The sequence below is a fragment of the Psittacula echo genome (assembly GCF_963264785.1).
Source record: "Psittacula echo genome assembly, chromosome: 23".
Classification (NCBI taxonomy): domain Eukaryota; kingdom Metazoa; phylum Chordata; class Aves; order Psittaciformes; family Psittacidae; genus Psittacula; species Psittacula echo.
In genome coordinates this window covers 4,350,251-4,372,826 of record NC_137748.1, presented here as the reverse complement: position 1 = coordinate 4,372,826, position 22,576 = coordinate 4,350,251, and the positions used below count along the sequence as shown (strand labels likewise).

At 67.4% G+C, this 22,576-nt stretch overlaps 3 protein-coding genes across 3 annotated transcripts; 2 read left to right on the top strand and 1 right to left on the bottom strand.

The window, feature by feature from the left end:
• Positions 1 to 2,067: 2,067 nt before the first annotated feature.
• On the bottom strand, positions 2,068 to 9,539 carry CNTNAP1 (contactin associated protein 1; the record flags this gene model as incomplete). Its single annotated transcript, XM_080633617.1, has 24 exons — positions 2,068 to 2,258; positions 2,345 to 2,392; positions 2,478 to 2,711; positions 2,830 to 2,923; positions 3,023 to 3,150; positions 3,294 to 3,530; positions 3,615 to 3,854; positions 3,930 to 4,148; positions 4,216 to 4,383; positions 4,477 to 4,604; positions 4,707 to 4,863; positions 4,968 to 5,171; positions 5,309 to 5,428; positions 5,523 to 5,629; positions 5,718 to 5,889; positions 5,955 to 6,104; positions 6,182 to 6,443; positions 6,792 to 6,935; positions 7,019 to 7,203; positions 7,280 to 7,483; positions 7,703 to 7,850; positions 7,943 to 8,136; positions 8,331 to 8,432; positions 9,461 to 9,539. The coding sequence occupies 24 exons, from the start codon at positions 9,537 to 9,539 to the stop codon at positions 2,068 to 2,070; spliced, it is 3,915 nt and encodes a 1,304-aa protein (XP_080489743.1).
• A 2,145-nt stretch (positions 9,540 to 11,684) lies between these two features.
• On the top strand, positions 11,685 to 12,988 carry CCR10 (C-C motif chemokine receptor 10; the record flags this gene model as incomplete). Its single annotated transcript, XM_080633280.1, has 2 exons — positions 11,685 to 11,816; positions 11,906 to 12,988. 2 exons carry the CDS (start codon positions 11,685 to 11,687, stop codon positions 12,986 to 12,988), a joined length of 1,215 nt encoding a protein of 404 aa, XP_080489406.1.
• A 2,094-nt stretch (positions 12,989 to 15,082) lies between these two features.
• PLEKHH3 (pleckstrin homology, MyTH4 and FERM domain containing H3) lies at positions 15,083 to 22,361 on the top strand. The gene is made up of 13 exons (XM_080633557.1): positions 15,083 to 15,327; positions 17,162 to 17,217; positions 17,889 to 17,977; positions 18,162 to 18,356; positions 18,500 to 18,657; positions 19,208 to 19,331; positions 19,477 to 19,774; positions 19,874 to 20,081; positions 20,258 to 20,394; positions 20,501 to 20,621; positions 21,198 to 21,647; positions 21,725 to 21,916; positions 21,996 to 22,361. Exons 1-13 carry the CDS (start codon positions 15,181 to 15,183, stop codon positions 22,212 to 22,214), a joined length of 2,394 nt encoding a protein of 797 aa, XP_080489683.1. The 5' UTR covers positions 15,083 to 15,180; the 3' UTR covers positions 22,215 to 22,361.
• Positions 22,362 to 22,576: the final 215 nt, after the last annotated feature.

Genomic DNA, 22,576 nt, shown 5'->3' with positions numbered 1-22,576 from the left:
TGGCCGCAGCATGGCCTGGACTGCTGTGGCTGAGGCTGTTTCCCCTCTGCCCCAGCTGGCTGGGGGCCAGCGACCACCTCACCACAGGTGATGTGATTCAAGGGGATGGGGAGAGCAGCACTATGCAAAAAGTCACTTTGGGCAGTGGAATACCACTGAGCGGGTTGGAGATGATGTTATGGGAATGCTGCTGCCAGCACAAGAGCAGGCTGGAGGCAGCAGAGCCCCATGAGCCTGAGGATGCCCTTTGGCATGTCCAGGTGGTTGTTGGCTCATAGTGGGGCTGGCACACAGATGCCTCTGCCCCGAGGTCTGGGTCCTCCCTCCTCTGGTGTGACAACAGTCCCTGTTGGAGGAGCATGGGCCTGGCCTTCGGGATAAAGGGGAAATGTTCTCTGCACCACATGCAAAAAGAAAAAGCAAAGCACTTTAAACTGCTGCATCCTGTCTGTGCTCTGGGGGTGCAGGGACCACAGAGGGCTGAGATTGCTGTTCTGCAGCTCCATTGCAGGGATGTTGGGATGAGGTATTGGCCAGAGCCCCTTGTCACTTTGTGGGGGTAGCATTTGGGGACACTGCGGAGCTGAGCGGTGCTGGGTCCTTGCCTGGCTCCTTGCGGGAACCCTGGAATCCCCATGGCGCAGCTCCTCCCTGCTGCCATGGTCCATGGATGGAGGGAGGTGCTGGGTCTACTCCAGGAGCCAAGCCCTGCACCACAGGCTCTCTGTCCGTCCTTGTGCTGTCCACGCTGCCCTCCTGAGGCTCGGAGGGGTCTGGGTCTGTCTGGAGCAGTGCTTGTAGATGCCAGCACCCGCTTGCGCCTGCCCGGCTCCCTCTGACTCTGCTCTCAGCTCAGTGCCCTCGCTGCCTTGGCCACATCTGCACTAGGCCAGGCTTGTGTCTGTGGTTTGTTGACAGTGGATAACAATGATGCACTTTACAAATAACGTGGCTTGTAGCCTTTGTCATAATAAAGTGGTAGCAAAACCCCCCCCCAAGGCTCTCTGGCCTCTGTTACCCTAGGGAGCAGCTACCGCTGGTGTCTGTGTCCCTTGCCCCTTCTCTTCCTGCCCTGGGTCCCCTCCATCGCAGCTGGCACCCAGAGCCCAGTGGGCTTGTGAGCAGCTCCTGGTACCCCCATTGCTTGGATCCCCACTGGCTCAGGCGTGGGAGGAGCAGAGGTGCGTGGTGGGGAGCAGGGGCTGTGTGTGTAGGGACATAGCAGGAGCCTGAGCTGCATCCAGCCTCTGCTCTTTCCATCCCTCATTCCACTCTGGGCATGGGAATTGCTGTTGTCCATGCACCCGAGCCGTGACTGAGGAGAGGAGCTCCCAGCTGCCAAAGGGAAGGCTGGGGAGCATCAGCCGCTGTCATTCTGCCTTTATTTGAGTGTCTTCACATCTCGGTCAACAAAACAGGTTCTGTAAAAATAAAGTGCCCAGTGGAGCTCGGCCTTTGGGTGGGTCAATGCGTTTCTGTAACGTCGCCTTACCACAATACAGCGAGTGACCGGGAGCGATCCCTGGGCCGGAGGTGGCCGGCACAGACCAGGCCCCGCGGGCGCAGCACCCGGCAGGAGCTTCCCTTTGGATTTTTGTACAAACGGAGAGAATAAAAAACCCGGGGTGCAGCAGGGAACATCCAGGGCGGATCCGTTCGGTACCTGAGCGATGAAAGCAGCAGCGAGGGGCGGTGGCATCATGCGCGGCAGCGGCGGGGGGCGCCGGCACGGGCGGGTATTGCTGGGTGCGGGGCTGGCGCCGGGGTCCTCGTGGCTTTGGCTGAAGCGAGCAAAGCAGCGGCTCAACTACGTGTGAGCGGGGCGGCGGGGCCCGCGCTCCCCGCCAAGGGGCGGCGCTGCCCGCACCGGGGCTCCCGGCGGGGCAGGGCGGGCGCTGGCGCTGCCACCGTGCCCGGGGCTGGGCGCTGGGTCCCGGCCGCGCTCCGGGGCCGGTCCTGCCCCGCGGCGGGTGTTGGCAGTTCAGGAGCGCTCGGCCCTTTGGTCCCGCGATGTTCGCTCGGCCCCAGGGCTGTGGGGCTGCGAGCCCGTCCCACCCCCGGGCACCACTAATCCCCTTTGGCCTCCTCCAGGATCTGGGGCAGGTTCTGGTCCTTGCGTGCCGACAGCGGTTTGGCAGCGCTGCCGTAGTCCTGGATGGCCTTGGGCTCGTTGGTGTGGTAGGAGCCCTTGTATCGGTGGTAGTAGAAGTACAGCAGCACCAGCAGCCCCCCGAGCAGCAGGAGCAGAAAGATCACAACTGCGGGGAAGAGGCAGCAGTGAGGGGCTGGGGGGGAGCACAGGGCCAGGGCAGAGGTGAGGGCACCGGCCGCGTGCTTCACTTACACCCGATGATGATCCCGATCCAGCCATCATCGTGCACATGGGGGAAATCTGCAGAAACAGAGAGGCTGAGACCCGGCTGCAATGGGGTCTTGTGCTGCAGCATCCCCTCCGCAGCTGATGGTGCAGCACCTACCTATGTCCATGTACCAGGGGTCCATCTCGGGAGGGATGAGGATGGTGGTGAGGGGGAGCATGGAGGCACAGTTTGACTCCACCAGCTCCCCACGGATGCTGTAGGGCTTCAGGACACTGGTGGGGTGGAAGATGGCTTTGAGAGGGACGAGAGTGTTGAACTTCACCCCTGAGAGGCAGCCTGAGAAGCCAGGTGTGTTGTAGCGCTGGATCTCGGGGTCGATCACACCGGTCTCTGGGGGGGCACAGAAGGAGAAGGCTCATCCCCTGCAGAGGGCAAGGACCGTGCTGGGCAGAGAAGAACCTGAGACCCCAGCATGGGAGTGGGCAGCCAAGGGCAGGACCCAGCTCACCCATCACGCGCCCCAGGTACAGGTTTTTGGGCGAGTCCAGCTTGCTGTCCACGAACAGGGAGAACTGCTGCTCCATCACCGGGAGATAGTCCACCTGGGGACAGGGACAGTGCCAGCTCCTGCCGAGCCTCCGCTGCCTCCCGCACCCTGCCTGTGCCCCCTCCCAGCCCCACCGGAGCCCCACAGCCTATACCTGCGTGTACAGCGTGCGGTGCAGGCGGGTGATGTTCACCCGATGGGGCCTCCCGTCTGTCACTGGCTTGGTGGTGAGGGCGAAGACATAGGGGCTGGTGCCCAACTGGTAGCGTAGCTGCAGGCTCCCTGTGGGCAGAGTGGGGCCATCAGTGGGGCCGGGGCTCTGGGCAGCGGGTCCAGCCCCTCTACAGCGCTGGTGGCTGGCATTGGCAGGCAGGAGGGTCCTGTGCGGCAGCGGTACCCAGGGAGGTCCCTGCAGGTTTCCTCACCATCATCCTTGATGAGCACCGCCATGTAGTCCTTGACGAAGGTGCTGACGTAGAGCAGCACAGCGGGCGCCGCGGTGGTGCTGAAGCTGAAGCTCACCTCCTCGCTGGTGAGGTTGTAGCCAGGCAGGGGCTGCCAGGGGCTGCTGATGATGCTGGCAAACTCGCGGGCAGCATACAGCGACATGGGCAAGATGTTGTACCGCACCCAGGTGCCCTCCTCGAAGTACCCGCCGATGTCTGCAGGGCATGCACGGGGTGATGGAAGCACCGGGGGAACACCAGGGAGCCCCATCCCAGCCCCGGGGCGGACCCCGCACTCACCGTGGTTGCAGAAGGGCCCATCGAAGGCAGAGACGCTGCAGTTGCAGCTGTAGTGGCTGTAGCGCTCGACGCAGAGCCCGCTGTTCTGGCAGGGCACCGGCGGGTCCTGGCAGTGCCCGGTGCAGTTGACCCGCACACCCTCTGTCTCGTTGGCTTTGCCCTCCAGGTTGAGCGTCACCCCATTCATCCGCAGCGCCCGCAGGCACCCCAGGAACGGGCGCATCTTGTGCTCCGCCGCGCCTGCAGCGGGGCCGAGAGTCAGCGCCGGCGGCACGCAGGGACCCGGGCACCGGGGATGTGGCCTCGGGCTCTCACCGACATAGAGGGGTCTGTCGAAGTCCAGGCGCACGAAGCTCTGCGGCGGAGCCTGCCGCACCACCCAGGGCAGTTTGTCCACCCGCAGCCGCGCCAGCTTCACGTTGAGCTCAGCCTTCACCTGGTGCCACTCGTCGTCGTTCCAGGGCACCGCCGACCGCACCGTCAGGTTCTCATCCCCGTTCCCGATGTCGTAGGCAAACACCACGTCCCTGGTGGCTGGAGGGACACGGAGTTGGGAGGAGCCCCCGGTCACGCCGCCCCTCGCCCCCCTGCCTGCCCGTACTGTTGAGCTCCACACGGATGTAGTTTCGGGAGCCGGGATTCTCCAGGAAGACGCCGGACTGGGCGGTGGTCTTGAAGTAGAAGGAGATGTCGAGGCTGTGGTTGGCCTGGAAGGTGGGGAAGAGCAGGGCTGCGCCCTTGTTGAAGGAGATGGTGTTCCAGGTGTTGCCTGTGGGGAGCAGGAGCGGTGACGGACGGGCATGGACCACCACCGTCACGGCACCCCCGGGGCACGGGACCCTCTGTGGGTCCGGTCACTCACGGTCTCCGTAGCACCGCAGGGGCCCCAGCAGGAACTGGGCTTCAGAGCCGGTGCGGTTGGTGTCTCCAACCACCACCTGTGTGACGGGCAGGTGGTCCACGAAGGTCAGCAGACCCTTGTCCGTCCGCCTGCGCACGGCACACGTGTCAGAGGGGCCATGAGAGGCTTCTGCCCCTTCTGCCCCTAACCCTGTGCCCCTTGTGCCCCCGTCCCACCCCACCACCACTCACCACAGCGCGTGGTCAGCATCACAGTTGCAGAAGTACTTGGGGTCAGCGCAGTTCTTGTCCAGGCCGCAGGCGCAGCGCTGGATGCCCGGCCGGGAGCCCCCCCAGTAGTAGTGCCGCTCGTCGTGACGGCCCATCCAGAAGCTGAAGGGCAGCCCGGCTGCGGGCACAGGGGAGGGTGAGGACGTGGTCCCGCAGCATGGTCCCGCCCTACGGCCCCGCGGCACGGCCCCGCGCTATGGCCCTGCTCCCGCCGCTGCTCACAGGGGGTGTTGAGCAGGCGGGAGCTGTAGCAGTGGAGCTCGATGCGCTGCTCGCAGTACTCGGAGGCATTTGCCAGCGCCGAGACCTCGGCCCAGGAAGCGTTCCAGTACTCCACAGCGCCCAGGTAGGGCTGGTCCACGCTGGAGCCCGTCACCCGCGTGGCGTAGTGGCGGTTGTGCCGGATGATGGTCCATGCTCGGTCCTCTGTGGAGGCAGGGGGATGCTAGGTCCAACCCCCAGGACCCCCCTGCTCCCTCCGTCCTGCTCCAGCCCCAGTACACAGGCAGAGGCTGGCCCCTGGGGGCACTGGGTAGAGGGGGGCACCCTCCCGCTGCCCCCACCTCGGATGTCGCAGTACACGGTGAAGGGCTTGAGCGGGCCGCTGCCATCCGGGTCGATGGTGTAGTTCCCTGAGGTTTTCCCGCTGACCCGGTAAGCATCGCACGACTCCTTGTAAAGGGCTGCAAGAGGGAAACGGGGCTGGGGTCAGCGTGGGGGGGAGTGGGAGGACCGCAGGGGCCTGTGCTGCCCCCCATGCCGACACCCCAGGCTCACATTTGTGGCAGGTCTCTCCCTTGTACCCTGTCAGGTCACAGATGCACATGAAGTCATCCCAGGACTGGATGCAGCGGCCGTCGTGCTCGCACAGGTTGGGGGTACACCTGAGGGCGCAGAAGGCTCCTGTCCCGGCACCAGTGCAGCCCCCAGTGCCCGCCTGTGCCCAACCAGCACCCCTGTCTCCACTGATACCTGTCTGTGATGCCGCAGACGTTGAAGAACACATTGAAGTACTGCCCCAGCCGCTGCAGCTCCAGCAGCTCCATGTCCACGGGCTGCATGTCCACGTTCAGCATCTGCAGGCAGCCGTGGAAGGCCGTCTGGTTCGAGCGGCAGCTGGTAACTGAGGCTGGCTTGGGGCAGCCTGCAAGGCACAGCGTGGTGAGCAGTCCCCAGGCACCCATCGCCCCGGTTCCCCCCGCCACCCACCTCCAAAGAAGTACTGGCTGCCGGTGCGGAGCTGGAAGGGATGCGCCACCCGGAACTCGGCGCCATCATCATCATCGATGGTCACCACGGCTGAGCCGTCCCGTGCCACCAGCTGCACCGAGTGCCAGAAGCCATCGTTCAGGCGATGCCCTGTGCAGGGACAGGACAGCGCATCAGAGATGCTGCCGCCAGCCTAACACCGGCCCCACGCTGGCCCCGCAGCCCACCTGCGGCAAACTCCAGCTTCTTCTTGCCAGGCTGGGCGATGGAGACGTTGATCTGGCCCTCGCTCAGCACCACCTCGAGGGAGCCCAGGCGGTCGGCGAAGCTGGTGTAGAGCAGGAGCCCGGCGGTGTCCCAGGAGCGGAAGCGGAAGCTGACGGAGAGGCGGTTCCTCCGTGGGATCCCTGGCACCTGCACGTAGTTGTTGATGCCGGCGAAGGTGATGGGGTTGTACAGCTGGTCCCGGCAGTAGTGGCCCACGCTGCCCTGGGGGCGACCACAGGAGGTGGTGAGCAGCGGGATGCCCCCTCATCCCATCCCATCCCATCCCATCCCATCCCGTTCCATCCCATCCCACTCATCCCATATCAAACCATCCCCATAGCCCTGGCCCCGATCGCTCCCGATCAATCCCATTGCCTGGCAGGACCAGCAGATGCCCCGGGCCAGGAACAACCTCCCACGGTCAATGCAGTGCCGCTCGGCTGAGCACAGCCACTGCCCGTCCTCACATCACCCCACAGTGGGGCTGAGGACCTGGTCCTCCTCCAGGAAAAGGGTCCCCCCACAGCAGGGATAGGGCCCCCGGGCAGGGGCTACCACCCAGGGCTGGACCTCGAAGCGGATGTTGGGTCTCCGATGCCGGGCCAGGTCAGCGATGTTGACCCCATTGAAGATGATGTTCTCCACGCAGCCCCGGAAGTTTTGCCGGTAGGTGAGGTGCTGCTTGTCCTGGTCAATCACACCCCCAAAGAAGAGCTGGGAGGCAGAGAGAGATGGTCAGCCCCTTGCTGGGTTGCTGTGCATCAGCATCCTGGCAGCTCCCTGCCCACTGCACCCACCTCCGTGTCAAGGTCGAGCTGGTCAAAGGTCCCGTGGCAGCGGAAGCGCTTGACCTCCCCGTCTAGCGTGAGGTTGACGTGGCGGCCGTAGCGCTCGATGTGCAGTGAGTGCCAGTGCTGGTCATCCAGGAGGCTGCCCACTGTTACCGTCGTGTGGCCCTCGGTGGCGTGCACCGGGCTGCTGCCTGGGGATGGGCAGCCTCAGCTGGTGGCTCCCCAGCCCTGTGTCCCCCAGCCCTTCATCCCGCAGCCCTGGCTCACCTAAGCTGATGTGCAGGAAGAGCTGAGCCTGTTTGAGTTCCACTGTGATGTAGTCTCCCTGAGCACCCTCGCCGTGCATCAGCACCCCGTCCTGCTCCAGCGTCTTGAAGTTAAAGGAGATGTCATCCTCCATGGTGCTGATCCTCTTGGCCCGGAAGCGGTAGGAGATGGCATCATCCCCATCGAAGTAGAGCACATGGGACCCTGGGGAGAGCAGAGTGGCCCCGGTCATGTCACTGCCCACAGCAGCAGGCGCCTGGCATGGGGAATGCTCCATCCTGTTACATTTCATGCCAGAACTGATGACTGCAGACGGCTTGGACACAACCCCTCTGGGAAAGGGTTCTCCAGACGTGCTGGAGCCAGGGGCCGAGTGGAGCCCTCCCCACGCAGGGCTGCTGGAGCCCCAGCTCGGGTACTCACGGTAGGGGCAGCCATAGAGGCCCAGGCGCAGCCCAATCTTCCCGCGCGGGTTCCAGGCCACCGGGATGATGCGGATGTAGCGCGCGAGGATGGGGTAGTGCAGGTCGTGCCGCACCACCCCGCTCTCATTCACGTTCCCAAAGAACGTCTGGGGATGAAGGGCCACCATCAGCACCTCACTCCAGGCAGTCGCTCCTCCCAAGGATCCCTGTCCCGCAGGGACCCCTGGGCAGCCCTTACCCAGTTGCTGCCTTGCTGGAAGAAGGGTTTCCAGCTGGTGGGGTGGTCTCCATAGAGCACAATGTAGCGCGTCAGCCAGTCGTAGGTGTTAAAGGTCCCCTGCGTGGCCACTGCATTGATCCGGTGCTTTTGCATCAGGTCGATCTGGAGCCAGGGTTGCTTGTCCTTGGGGTCAGGGGACCAGCCACTGGTGCCTGCAGGGGGAACGGCTCAGCCCCACTGCAGCACCCGGCTGTGGGTGGGAGCTGGAGGGCTGCGGGGCTCACCCCCAACCCGGGTGAGCATCCGAGGACCCCTCAGTCCCACAGGAGGCAAGACCTTGCAGGGGACACCCCCTGCCCATGACTCTCCCCCGACCCCATCTGCACCCCGGTCCCTGGGGACTCACTGTGCAGCCGGGCAAAGGTGGCTGAGTAGAAGATGTTGTATCTGGAGGAGGCACCGAGGGACCAGGAGTACAGGGGAGAGACGAGCTCATCGTAGCAGGGTCCTGCGGGGAGAGCGGGGCTGGGGCCGGGCTCGGGGCGCTGGGGTGATCTCTATGGCTCTGGGGACCCCGGGACCCCGCCGGAGCGGCGGGTCCAGCTCCTGCTCTGCCCTCCCACTGCAGCGGAGCTGACACACCTCTGCGGGCCCCGGCGCCCGCACCGGCCGCGCTGCACTGACGTGAGCGCCGGGACCCCCCCCGGCCCCCCCCCGCCCCGGCCAACCTCCCTGCAGAGACGGCTCCAGCCGGGTCCCGAGCCCCGCGCAGGGCCCCCCCGGCCTGGTCGGACGGAACCCGGGAGCCCAGGAACGTTTGCTGCACCCCCGGCCTCACTGCGGGGCCAGGGCAGCCGCGCTGCGCCTAATGCTGCATCACCCCTGCCTGCACCGTCCCTGCCTGCACCGCCCCTGCCTGCACCATCCCTTGCCTGCACCGTTCCTGCCTGCACCACCCCTTGCCTGCACCGTCCCTGCCTGCACCGCTCCTGCCTGCACCATCCCTTGCCTGCACCGTCCCTGCCTGCACCGTTCCCCCGCCTCCATCCCTCGCAGCCCGCGCGTCCTCACGCCACCCCGGCCCCGGGGGAAGGGGCCAAGGGCTCCGTCTCCGAGGGGCAGCAGGGACCAGTCCGGTGCCGCCCCGCAGCGGGGCCGGGACCGGCGGTGGCGATGGCCGAGGTGCTGGCGGCGCTGGCGGAGCGCGGCCGCGCCCGGGGATGCAGCGCAGAGGGCCGGGTGCTTGGGGCATTCCCGGAGGCTCCGGGCCGGTGCGGTGCCATCGGCGGGGGGCTGCGGAGGGGTGGACCGGGGAAGAGCGGGGGGGAGGGCGCACGGACTCCAGTGTCCGGGGGTGACCTTGGGGACGATGCGGACCGGGGGGTAGGGGGAGAACGGGGGATGCCCGGGGGAGAAGGGGGAATGCCCGGGAGAACGGAAGTGAAGGGAATGATGCGGCTCAGGGATGCGGGACCGGGCAACGGGTGCGGTCCCGCAGTGCGGAGCGGCCGCTGCCGGGGCTGCGGCCCCACTTACGTGCGAGGCAGCCGGGCCCGGGGCGCAGGAGGCCGGTACAGGCGGCGAGCAGGAGTCCGAGGAGGCGGCGAGCGCTCATGCTGGAGCGCCCCGAGCGCCCTGGGCGCCGCCGCTCCCGGTGCTGCAGCCGCGCGGCGGAGCGGGGCCGGCGGCTCCGCCCACGGCGGGAGGGGGGGCGTCCCCGGGATCGGGATGCGGCGCAGCGCAGAGCCACGGCTCCCCCCGCTCTCCCTTGTGCCGCGCCCCCGAGGGATGCTCCCCGGGGGTTAAGGTTGGGGATGCGAACAGGGACGTGCAGGGAGCTCCCCGACTGTTACCGGGTCCTGGTCTCGGTGCCCAGAGCCAGCGGTAGCCGGGGGGGGGGGGGGCTGGATCGGTGCCCCCAGCTCACCAGCGGCAGATGTGGCAGCAGTTTGTAATCAAGCTGCAGATTAAGGTCTGCGGGTCTCGGGGCCGCCTGTCTCTCTCCAGTGGTGCAGAAGATGGGATTTATCCTGTCTGTTCCCAAACATCCCCAGACATCCACAGAGGGGCCGGGGGGGGCTGACAGCCGCGTGTCCTACATATGCTGCCTGCCCCACAGACCGCGCAGTGCTCTGTGTCCCCCTGCTCTGCGGCGAGCCCCACAAACCCAGCCCCGAGGATGGGGTGCACCGGGGCTCTGGCAGGGTTCGGTGCGGGCAGCTCCACACCGCTGGCACCGGGGTGCTGCCCATCCGTCCTGGGCACCGCGGGGTAGGGCTGCGGGTGCCAGGGCTGCTTCCTGCGCAGGCAGAGCCGAGCCTGGGCTGGCAGGCGAAAGAGGGAACAGAAACCCGCAGATGGAGCAAGGCAGGGGGGGCTGGCAGGGACCCTGCCCGGCTGCAGGCAGCAGGAGGGCCGAAGGCAGAGCTGGGATAAGCCACGACGGAGATGGCTATAGTGGGGAGAAAGGGGGATTGAGGGATTACCACAGCAAATGGATGGAAGCCCGCTAAAGCTGGGGATCAGTTTGTTCCTCCCTGGGGAAAGGAAAGAGGGGCCTGTGCCCTACAAGAACTAAGCTGCTCCTTAATGAGGAGCTGGGAATTTTGTTGTCAACAACCAGAACAGGATACCCAGTGCTGCAGGGCTGAAGGGTGCAGGGCAAGGCTGGGCTGGGACCAGCATTCTGCCGGTGCCCAGCTCAGCTCCATCCCATGCTCAGCTCCATGGCCCTTTCCCTCCAGCTGCAAATCAGGCAGCCCTTCTGGGGCAGCAGCCACAAACAGGCCCAGTAAGGTTGGGATCTCCCAGCACTGGATGCCCCTAGCAGACCCCGCTGCCCTAGCTTGTCCCCCAGCCCCACGGGGCCGGGGCTGAGCAGTGCTGCTATTTCCATCCCCAGAGCACAGATGGTAGCCACAGAGTAAAAGATGCAGGATGCGCTCCAGAGCAGGGTCACGTTTGCCTCCCCGCCTTCCTCCCCGGGGCTGGGCCTGTGAGCTCTGCACCGCTCTCGGTATCGGGAGCTGCACGTGGCCAAACCACAGGCTGCAGAGTGCGAGACACCGAGGGCTCCAGACCCGCCAGCCAAGGGGAACGGTCCCATTGCGCCATGCAGGAGCAGGTGAGGGCTGCAGGGTGAGGGGCTTGCACGATCCAGGGGGACACCCTCTTCACTGGCTTTTTGTGCTGCTTTTAAACGGCTCTCACGAGCTGTGTGGGTTTGGGCTGAAAGTCAAAGCCCCAGGAACGCAGGGCGGTGCCCAGTGCCCCAAGTCCCCCAAGTCCCCAGGGTCTGGAGCAGGGAATGGGCTGCAGGACCTGCTGGGGAGTCAACCTCCCGCAGCACTGAGTTCACATCCCACCTGCGGCCCTGGAATGGGTGGGGTTTCAGGCTCACTGGTGGGAGCTGGGGTGAAACTGCTGTCATGAGGCTGCTCTGAGCCAGAGCCGTGCTGGATCCTGACCTCCATGGCAATGGGAACCCAGGAGCGGTGCTGTCCCTCTGCCCGGAGCAGGGCCAAGAGGCTGGGAGCTGGGAGCACAGTGCACAGCTGCCTGCAGGCTGGGCAAGGCAGTGAGAGTCCCCAAGACCTCTGTGGCTGGGAGCAGGACTGGGCAGTTGTGGGGCTGTCAGCACTGGGGTCCCCAGGGTGCTGCATGGATGCTCTGGGCAGGTCCCTCTGCATAGGGCAGCCAGGGCCGGGGGCTGGGTGCTGAGCCCCTGGGGAGCTGAGGAGCAGCACGGTTTGTTCATGGGATGTGGAGCTGCACTGGGGACGCCACGGCCGGGGTCACGTCTCCACCAGCTCTGCATCGCAAGCGGCTGCTCCTGAAGCCTGTGGTTGCTCTCACAATGACTGAGCACACGGCGAACCTCCGTCTGCTTGGGGTGGGTGTGAGATGGAAACTGCCTGAGTGCAGGGCCGGGTGGAGGAGGCTCCCTGGGTGCGAGCATCCCTGACACCCTCCTCTGCACAGGTGACCCCCAGCCCCGTTCCAGTGGAGCTGACAGCCACCACCGACTTCTACCCATGGGAGGATGGGGACTCATGGGACAGTGGCATCCTGCCCGAGCTCTGTGAGAAGCAGACGGTGCAGAGCTTTGCCCGCACCTACCAGCCTGCTGTCTACCTGCTGCTCTCACTGCTGGGCACGGTGGGGAACGGGCTGGTGCTGCTCACGCACACCCGGTACCGCCGGGCACACAGCATCACCGACGTCTGCCTCCTGCATCTCGCCCTGTCTGACCTCCTGCTGCTCCTGACGCTGCCCTTCGCTGTCACTGACACGCTGCAGGGCTGGTCCCCAGGCACAGCCACCTGCAAGGCACTGCAGGGCCTCTATGCCCTCAACTTCTACAGCGGCTTCCTCTTCCTCACCTGCATCAGTGTGGATCGCTATGTGGCCATTGTGCAGGTGCCGGCTGCCTGCCGCCTGCGCCCACGGGCTCGCCGTCATGGCTGGCTAACGGCGGGGCTGGCCTGGCTGCTGGCCACGCTGCTGGCGCTGCCGCAGTTCATCTATGGCCAAGTGGAGCAGCACCAGGACCTCCGGCTCTGCCGCGTCGTCTTCCCCCGCGCGGTCTCGCGGGCGGCACGAGGGGCCACCAACCTGGTGCAGGTTGTGCTGGGCTTCGCAGTGCCCTTCCTTGTGATGGCGAGCTGCTACGCGGCCGTGGCACGGACGCTGCTGGCGGCCCGTGGTGCCCAGCCCCACCGTGCGCTGCGGGTGCTGCTGGCCCTCGTGCTGGTGTTCGTGGCCCTGCAGCTGCCCCACAGCCTGATGGTGCTGCTGGACGCCGCCGAGCTGTTGGCCAGCTGGGAGGTGAGCTGCGCCCAGAGCCGCCGCAAGGACCTGGCGCTGCTGGTCACCGGCGGGCTGGCGTACCTGCGCTGCTGCCTCAACCCCCTGCTCTACGCCTTCCTGGGCCAGCGCTTCCGCCGGGAGCTGTGGCTGCTGGCCAGCGATGCCGGCTGCGTGGGGCCCCTTGACCCGCACTGCCCCGGCTGCCCCAGTCCCCGCCGGCGCACGTCGCTCTCCACCTGCCCCGATGTGGTGTAGGGACACGGTGCCCATGGCTGGCACAGGGACCAGCACCCCGGGGCTTGCACCCTCTGCGGCTCCCTTGGGACAGCACTGTCTGTGCATGGCAGAACTGATGTCTCACACGGTGCCTGTGCACACACAGGCAGAGGGAAGAGCAGCCCCACAGAGCCCCTGAGCCCTGCAAGTGCCTCTGCTGTGCAGTGAACTGCTGGGCATGGGAGACCCTGCAATGTCACACATTCTCCAGGGGACCACGTAATGTCATATGTGCTTCAGGGGATCATGTCATGGCACATGCGATCTGGGGTGCCGCGCAGTGTCACACGTGCTCCAGAGGATGATGCAGTGTCACGCGTGCTCCGGGGTGCGGTGCCGTGCCACACGTGCTGCGGGGCTGCGCGGTTCCGGTGGGCCCGGGCCGGTTCCCACCCTCGCAATAAACCCCGGTTGAATCCCGATGGGTGAGCGCCGTCTCCCTGCGAGCCGGGGCTGCCCGGGTTGGGGTCAGGCCGTGCCCACCGGTGCTGGCCGGGGATGCCTGCAGGCGGCAGCAGAACCTCGCGGTTCCTGCCTGCTCCCTGCCCGTGTCCCGCCCGTTCCCGCGCCCCCTGCCTGGGCTCTCCCGGGCGCGGGGCGACTCCGGCAGCCGTGGAGCGGGCGGGGACCGGCTGCGGGCGGAGGGACCGGGCGGGGAGCGGGGACTCGCGGGGTGCGCGGCTCCCCCCGTGAGGGGGAGCTGGGGCGGGAGTGGGGGTCACCCCCAGCGCAGCCCCTGGCCGAGCTCAGGGCACTGCCCCCACGGTGCCGGAGGGGCTGCGAGCCCCGGGGCTGGCACCCTGCGAGGGCACAGACCCCCGGCGCAGCGCGGCTGCACCAGGGTGCCAGGAGCAGGACGGAGCCTGGCTTTGGCACATGCGGTGTCTGCGGAGGAGCCAAGCATGTGGGGAAGCACCTCCTGGTCCTGTTCGGCTGGAGGCTGCTTCCTGCTCACCCCCAGGTCCCTCTCGGGATTAGCCCAGCGTTCCAATGGGAGAAGCTGTCCTGGACCTTTCACCTCCTGCTGGGCCGGAAACACCTTTACTGCTGACTCAGCATCCGCATCCCTACAGTGAAGGGCCTGGGTGATGGACCCTCATCCCCACAGCCCCCGGCTGACCCTGCTGATGGTGGGGCCAGACTCAGGCACTATCTCCCTGCACTGGCCCCCAGCAGTGCTGGGCTTGGCCCCACAGCGGTGCCACCATCTCCTCACATCGCTGTGTCCCCCACCACGGCTCTGCCGTGGTGCTGCTGCCTGCCCTGGCTGCCCCAATGGCCCCGCAGCAGGGCTCAGCCCCGTCGCAGGCCCGGCACAGGCTGTGTGGGAGGAGAGCTGGCAGCAATGCTTCCTGCGTGCGCATCCCAGCACCCGGCTCCCACAGACCGTGTTGACCCAACAGCTGTAGCACAGCCAGAGCCGGGGCTGATGTGCTTAACCCCTTCTGGGGCTTTGAGAGCAAGGCCAGGGCCCAGGCACTGGCACAGCACCCACGGCATCAGCACCCACGGACCCTCTGCTGCCAGGTAGGGCCCAGGGCCAGGCTGAGCTGCATTGCTTTGCTACAGCACCGGGTATGACCCCACCACGAGCCCCCTCTACCCGCGCCCCATGGTGGCAGCACCAGGCCAAGCATGGGGCCCTCCAGCCCATGAGCTGCCCCTGGCACATGCTTGGCACTGGCACCATGCCGGCTGAGCTGCCATCCTGGGACGGGTGTCGGTGCTGCGGCATGAGGGGCAGCGCATGGCACCGGTGCCGTGGGGCTCGACGTGCAGACAGTGAAACCCCGGGGCTGCTGGAACGAGCGCACTCTGCCGGGCACGGGGCCCGGTGCCGGTACCGGTGAGCTGCGTGCGGTGCCAGTGCTCACACCGGGCTCAGGCGGTGCCTGGTGCCCACAGCACCGACCCCACCGCAGCCCGTACCCCCCGGTGCTCCCCCCGTTCGGCGCGCGCCCCCGCCCGGCAGATGACGCAAGCGGCGGCCCCGCCGCCCCGGGCGCGCTGACTCCGCCCCGGGCCGCGCACAGCGATTGGCGGCTGCCGGTGACGCGCCCGGCCCGGCCCGCCCGGGGCGGCGGCGGGGCCGGTCCCGGTTGTGGCGGCCGGTGAGCGGCGCGTGGAGGGCGGCGGGGCCGGTCTCGGTCCCGTCCGGTGCCGGCGGGGCGATGCCATTCCCGGGCGGGCTGTGGTGGCTGCTGTGCTGCCGGCAGGGCTTCACGCTGCTGCGGCGGGACTACGGCGAGGCGGACCGGGAGGCGGACGGCGAGGAGGAGGAGGAAGCGTCCTTCGAGCTCCGCGCCCAGGGAGACCAGGTGGGGCCGGTACCGGCGCCGAGACATGCACCGGGGCCTCGGCTGGGCACTGTGCAGCGGGACCGGTGGTGCGCGGCTTCTCCCGCCCGGGAGCGCAGCTCGGCCCGGCTTGGCCCGGGCCCCGCGCCTGCCCGCGCACGTCCCCGCCGATCCCGCCGCCCGGGCTGCCCTTGGCGCGTCCCCGCGGGGCTCGGGGGATCCCGGAGCCCGAGGGCAGAACCGAGGGGCGCGGGCACCGCGGCCGGCTGGGTCCTGGTGCGGGGCCTTTCCTGGTGCCGCGGCGGTGGGACGGGACGCCCGACGGGTGCAGGGGTGCGAGCGAAACCGGGGCACTGCCAGGACGGGTGGGCAGCCCGGGGGATCGGCAGCGCCGGATCCGCACCGTGGCCGGACCTGCCCCGTGCGGCGGCCGGGATGCCTGAGGTGCGTGGAACCGGCTCCCCACAGACCTGCTGGAGCGGCCGGGGCTGTTATCGGCCCGCAGCACCCCGGGAACACGTGCGGGGAACTGGCCTGGATCTCCCCGCTCCGGTCGCTTCCTCTGTTTAGAGAAGCGGAGCTGCGGAAACCGGCGCTTCCTTCGGGCGGGCTGCGTGGGGAACGGTGATAGCGCGGGGCGGCGGGGGGAGCCCGGCTCCCGGGCGCTTCTCCAGCCCATCCCGGCTGCCTTCTGCACCGTCTGGGGGTGGTGACACTCTCCCGGTTGCTGCGGCCCCTTTCCCGGTGCCTGCTGCACGGGCCTGAGCCCCCCCGCCGCCTATCCCCTGCCAGCAGGTCTCCTTCTGCCAGTCCCACAGGGACAGGGGACAGCGGCAGGGCTGGAGCTGGGCCCGGTGACATCGGTGGCAGTGCCAAGGGCACGGCAATGGCAGGAACTGTCTTTGGGCTTCCCGCGTCCCATGAGCCGGGGCTGGCGGGGGCGGCCGTGACGCCGGCTCCCCAGGGAGCCCGTCACCGTGGCCAGGGCTCTTTGGGAACCCGCCGCAGCGGCCGCCCCTTCCTGGGAGCGTGGGAGCAGCTACCCCGACCCTGCCACCGCGGCTCCACTCCTGGTTATTTATATCCCTGAGAAGGAGCCGCCATGGCCTCGTCCTCCTGGGGAGAAGGAGCTGCTCCCGTCTCGGTGCCTGCAGCCATGCAGCAGTGCATGGGGTCCTCCGCAGCCTCGGCAGCGGGACAATCACTGGCCCTGTACAAATGCCCTTAATGCCCCTGCTCAGCAGTGCCGGTGCTGCCCTGGCACAGCCGTACCTGCAGCGGCTCCCCCCTCCCTGGCACTATTTTTAGCAGCCGTCTCCTTTCCTCGGCGCTCCGTGGCGTGCTCCGGCCTGCCGTGCCTGCGGCTGCCCCGTTGGGCAGCGCCGGTGCCTGCCCGTGCCTGGGCTCTGCCTCGTGTCCCAGCACGTGCCCCGGGGTCGTCACGTGAGCGGCACCGTCCATGTCGAGTTGTGCTGCACGAGGAGGAACCGGCCCCTGTCCTGCTGCGGGGCCAGGGACTTCCCTGCGCCGCGTCCCACCGCCGCGGGCAGGAAGTCAGTGTCCCCATTACAATGGGACTTTGTGCCCTAAGCGCATTACTCAGCACTGACCTTGTGCAATTCTGCACGGTGTTCAGCCGGCCGGGTCAGCCGAGGACACGCAGCCAGAGCGCCCGGCGGCTGCCCCGCACCCCGGAGTGCCCCCATGGCTGCCATGGGAACACCGGGGCTCCCGGCCCCACTGCAGCAGGACTGAGCCTGTCCCTTTAGGGCCTGGAGCTGGGCTGGCGAGGAGGCGAGCAGACACTGGGTGCCAGGCAGTGACTGTGGGGCTGAGACATCTCCTTCCTCCCTAGGGGTCCCTGGAGGTGAGCCTGAGCCAGCCCACCCGCAGCAGCAGTGGCTCAGAGCGGTGAGTGATGCCCTGTGTCCATCCTGCTTGGGCATCCCATCCATCCCATCCCTTGCGTGGTGTTGCAGGAGCTGGGGGTCTGGCACACACTGGTGGGATGCAGTGGTGCTGGTGTGTGCTGCGCCCTCCTGCCCACGGAGCCAGCACCAAGCTGTGCTGGTCTATGGGCTAGAGCAGAGGCTGGCAGAGCTGGGATTGCCACACTCTGTCCCCATCCCCAGCGCATCATTGGGCACGTCTCCATCCCTTTGCCTTGCTGATGGCTTGGCTGCCGCAGGCTTAGCCAACAGGGGCTCTGCTGCAGCCAGGAGGCTCTGCTGGGCCGTGTCCACCAGCAGAGGCCATGCCTTGGGGCAATGCGTGCCCAGGGATATGGGGTGCCGTGGCACAGGGGCCTGCTCGCTCCCTGTCCTCCCAGTGCCGGCACGGCCGCCAACATTCCTTCCTGGTTGTTCATTTTCCGAATTCCTTGGCAGGGCCACGACTGCAAACAGCTTATTTTTAGCCAGGGTCATCTGCACCCGATGGCTTTGCTGTGTTCCCACCGTGGGGTTGTGGGGTGCCCAGAGCCCCTCAGGACCCAGATCCTCCCAGCCCCCAGGCCAGGTCCCTGCTCCAGGGTTGTGGGAGGCTCTGGTGCGCACCAGCGCTCAGCCCCATGTCACCCTCAGGTCCCTGCTTGTTGCAGAGGAGATGCGCAGCCTCATCGTGGAGAAGGGCCCAGAGCCGGTGGAGGATGACCCCGACGCTCTCATTAAAGGTGGGTGTAGCCATGCTGGGCACAGGGGCCTCTGCCTCTGGAGCAGGCAGATCGTGCTCCGACCACGTCTGGGTCCCACCCCAGAGGCACGGGGAGCACTGGACAAACCCTGCCCTGCACCAAAGGGCTGGTGGGATGGATGCTGCTGGCGGCAGTAGGAGCTGAAGCATCATCCCCTTCCCAGGCTGGCTGCAGCGGGAGGTGCGGGGAGGCGTGAAGACCCCCTGGATCCGGCCTCGGAAGTACTGGTTCGTGCTGACACCCGACTCCCTGGACTACTACAGCAGCAATGAGAAGGGGGCCCGGCGGCTGGGCTCCCTCGTGCTCACCAGCCTCTGCTCCGTGCTGTGGCCAGACAAGCAGACCTACAAGGAGACGGGTAAGGCGCCGGCACCCAGCAGCCGGGAAGCACCTTGTGCCCTGTGTCACCCTCCCAGCCGGGGGGTCTCCATCACCCAGAGGAGGGGCTGTGCCCAGTGGTGGGCAGTGGGTGAGCTGTGTCTGTGCCTCTGTCCCTTGCAGGTTACTGGAGCGTGACGGTGTTTGGCAGGAAGCATTGCTACCGCCTGTACACGGAGCGCCTGAAGGAGGCCGTGCGCTGGGTGTGCGCGGTGCAGAAGGTTATCGACAGCAAAGCACCGGTGCAGACACCCACCCAGCTGCTGATGCGCGATGTCGAGGTGAGCACCTGCTGGTGTGGGGGGGAGCGGTCGGTGGGGCCTCATGTGCCCTGTGCTGGGTGGTGATGGTGGGTACCTGTGCCTGGTGGTGATGGTGGGTACCTGTGCCGGGTGGTGATGGTGGGTACCTGTGCCGGGTGGTGATGGTGGGTGCCTGTGCCGGGTGGTGATGGTGGATACCTGTGCCAGGTGGTGATGGTGGGTACCTGTGCCGGGTGGTGATGGTGGGTACCTGTGCCGGGTGGTGATGGTGGGTACCTGTGCTTGGTGGTGATGGTGGGTACCTGTGCCGGGTGGTGATGGTGGGTACCTGTGCTGGGTGGTGATGGTGGGTACCTGTGCTGGGTGGTGATGGTGGGTACCTGTGCCGGGTGGTGATGGTGGGTACCTGTGCTTGGTGGTGATAGTGGGTACCTGTGCCGGGTGGTGATGGTGGGTACCTGTGCCGGGTGGTGATGGTGGGTACCTGTGCTGGGTGGTGATGGGTACCTGTGCCAGCACTCAGCCAGGCAGCCCCTCTGCAGCTGAGTTCATTGTTTCACCCTCTCAGGAGCACTGCGGCAGCCCCGAGGTGCTGGAGCAGATCTACCGCTGCAACCCCATCCTGCGCTACACCAGCAGCCCCCTCTACGCTCCCCTGCTGCCCTTTCCCTATGGCAGCCTGGACCAAAGCGGTGAGGGGCAGGCAGGGGCACAAAGCCTGGTCCATGGCCCTGCTAGGAGCTGTGCAGGGCTGGGGGGTGCTGGGCCCCGGGTGCCTGGGTCTGGGGGGGTCCTGTGAAAGCCCATGGGGCTGTTAACCCCGATGCTGTCCCGCAGCCCCCGGCCCCCGCAGCTACACCGCGCTGCGCGACGAGGCCGTGAAGCTCTTCAACTCGCTGCAGCAGCTGGAGTCGGAGCGGGACCCGGTGCCGCTGATGCAGGGCGTCCTGCAGACCTGCCTGGACCTGCCTCCGCTGGTGGACGAGATCTACTGCCAGCTGGTGAAGCAGACCACGGAGCCGCCGGCGCCGGGCGGGCAGGGCGACCTGCACTACTGGCAGCTGCTCACCTGCATGAGCTGCACCTTCCTGCCCTCCCCGCCCGTCCTGCGCTTCCTGCGCTTCCACCTGGACAGGTGAGTGCCGGCGGAGCACCGGGCACCGGCTGCGGGAAGGGAGGGTGCCGGAGCCCTCACCCGGTCAGTGCTGCTCTGACCCCCTCGGTGCCTTTGCAGGACAGAGAGCCGGTTCCCCGCCTCGGAGATGGCCAAGTACGCCTGCTTCATCCGGGAGGCGCTGGGGAAGACGAAAGGACGGGAGTGCGTGCCCTCGCTGGAGGAGATCCTGGTGCTGATGCGGCGGCAGGAGATGATCTGCACCGTGCACTGCCCCGGGGCGCCAGCCTGCAGCGTGGCCATCAGCTCCCACACCACGGCCCAGGAGGTGAGGGGCTGCAGCCATAGCGGGCTTGGGGCATTCGACGTAAGGGGCTGGGCAGGCAGCGAGCTGCGGGTGGTGAAGGGCTCCTGTGGGTCCGCCCCAGCTGAGCCCTGGGGGAGAGGGGCCGGGGCTTTGGCCACCTTGACCTGTCCTTGCCCCTTGCCTTTGTCTCACCCCAGGTGGCTCAGGAGCTGGTGTCGCGCCTGGGGCTGTCCCAGAGCCCCAATCTCTTTGCGCTCTATGAGCAGTCCCGGCGGCGGGAGCACCCCGTGGGCAGTGCCACGCTGCTGGCCGACGTCCTCACCAGGTTTGAAAAGTAAATGTCCTGCTCTGCTGCCTATGGGGAAGATGGGATGGGATGGAACGGGGCTGCCTTCCCCTGCCTGCTCCCATGCTGATGGGGCCAGCCTCTTCTCCTGCAGCCTGGCCGGGGAGGAGCGGGAGCAGGACCCGCCGTGCCGGCTCTGCTTCAAACACTACGGCTTCCTGGACACGGACAACGTCCCGCGGGACAGCCTGGAGTTCGCTCTCCTCTTTGAGCAGGTAAGAGCTGTGATGCGGTGGCAGCGCCGTGCCACACTGGGATGGCCATGCTATGCCATGCCATGGCGACCATGCCATGCCATGCTGTGATGGCTGTGCCGTGCCATGGTGACCATGCCGCGCCATGCTGTGATGGCTGTGCCGTGCCATGGTGACCATGCCGTGCCATGCTGTGATGGCTGTGCCGTGCCATGGTGACCATGCCGTGCCGTGCTGTGATGGCTGTGCCATGCCATGGTGACCATGCCGTGCTGTGCTGTGATGGCTGTGCCATGCCATGGTGACCATGCCGTGCCGTGCTGTGGTGGCTGTGCCATGCCATGGTGGCCGTGCCGTGCCGTGCTGTGATGGCTGTGCCATGCCATGGTGACCATGCCGTGCCATGCTGTGATGGCTGTGCCATGCCATGGTGACCATGCCGTGCCGTGCTGTGATGGCTGTGCCATGCCATGGTGACCATGCCGTGCCGTGCTGTGATGGCTGTGCCATGCCATGGTGACCATGCCGTGCTGTGCTGTGACGGCTCTGCCGTGCCATGGTGGCCGTGCCGTGCCAGCTCACGCCGCCCTCCTGCAGGCACACGAGATGGTGCTGCGGGGCTACGTGCCCACGTCGGAGGAGACGCTGCAGACGTTGGCAGCGCTGCGCCTGCAGAGCCTCAACAGCGACTTCTCCACCCATGCGCCCTTCCCGCGCCTGGAGGAGCTCTTCCCACCCCAGGTGCTGCACGCGCGGCTGCCGGCCCCCCGCCACCGGCCCCCTGCCAAGTGCCGGGGCGCGCGGCTGCGCGCGGGGCTGCTGGCCGGGGGGCTCTGGGGGCAGGCGCTGGCCAAGCAGCGCGCGGAGCGGGACCAGCGCCTGCGGGGCCGCCTGCGGGAGGAGGGTGCCAGCACCATGGCCGCCATCCTGGAGAAGTGGAAGCTGCTGCAGGGCATGGGCCGGCCCGAGGCCATGGCCGCCTACGTGGCGCTGGTGCGCGAGTGGCCCGGCTTCGGCTCCACGCTCTTCGACGTAGACGTGCGTGCGGTGAGGCGCCGGGGGCTGCGGGGCTGGGGGGGGGCAGCCCTGGCCGCTGCAGCTTTGTGACCCCCTTGTGCCCACAGAGCCCCGTGGGGGCCGCACCGCAGCGGCTCTGGCTCGGCATCGGCGCCAAGGCCGTTTCGCTCTACAAGCCTGGGGAGCCCGAGCCCTTGGACAGCTTCTGCTACGGCCGCATCTCCTCCTTCGGCGCCTCCGACAGCAGCACCTTCCGCATCTCTGTGGAGGGCCGGGACCTGCTCTTCGAGACCTCCCAGGTACGGGGGTTCCGTCCCCCTGCACCCTCCTGCCCCATGCAGGCTGCCCCCGGCTGCCCCGTGTCCCCTCTGCCCGCAGGTGGAGGAGATCGCGCAGCTCCTCAACACCTACCTCGCCTCTGCGGCCGCCCGGCAGCCGCCCCCGTCCCCGGAGCCGGCCCCCAGCCCCACTGCCTCCGACCCCACCGCGCTGCCCCGGGGGCTCTGCCCCACAGCCGGGCCCTGGCAGCAGCAGCCACCCGTGGGCTCCTTGCACAGCCAGCCCGGTGCCCGGTGCGGCCACACAGGGTGCTCGTGACGGCCGGTGTTGAGCCACAGGTCTGTGCCAGTCCGCGGTGGCTCCGGAGCAGGGGCCAGGGTTTGCCCCCCCCGCACCACCGGTGCCTTTCTGGTGACTCCCTTAATTTATTTGGAGCCCCCCACGTCTCCCAGCACTTTCCCTGGAGGGCAGCAGGTCCCTGTGCTGCCCCCAGGCCTGTCCCTGTCCCTGTGCCCCAGTGCCTTCGCCTCCAGCACTCGTGCTGCCCGGCAGCTCTGCCTGTGTGCCGGCGCTGGGCAGCGGTGCTGTGCCATCGTCTGCGTCCGTCCGCTGAACCCACCCCTCTTGGAAAGCTGCGGGCGGCTTTTGGCCCAGCGCCCTCCTCCTGGTCCTGGCGCAGT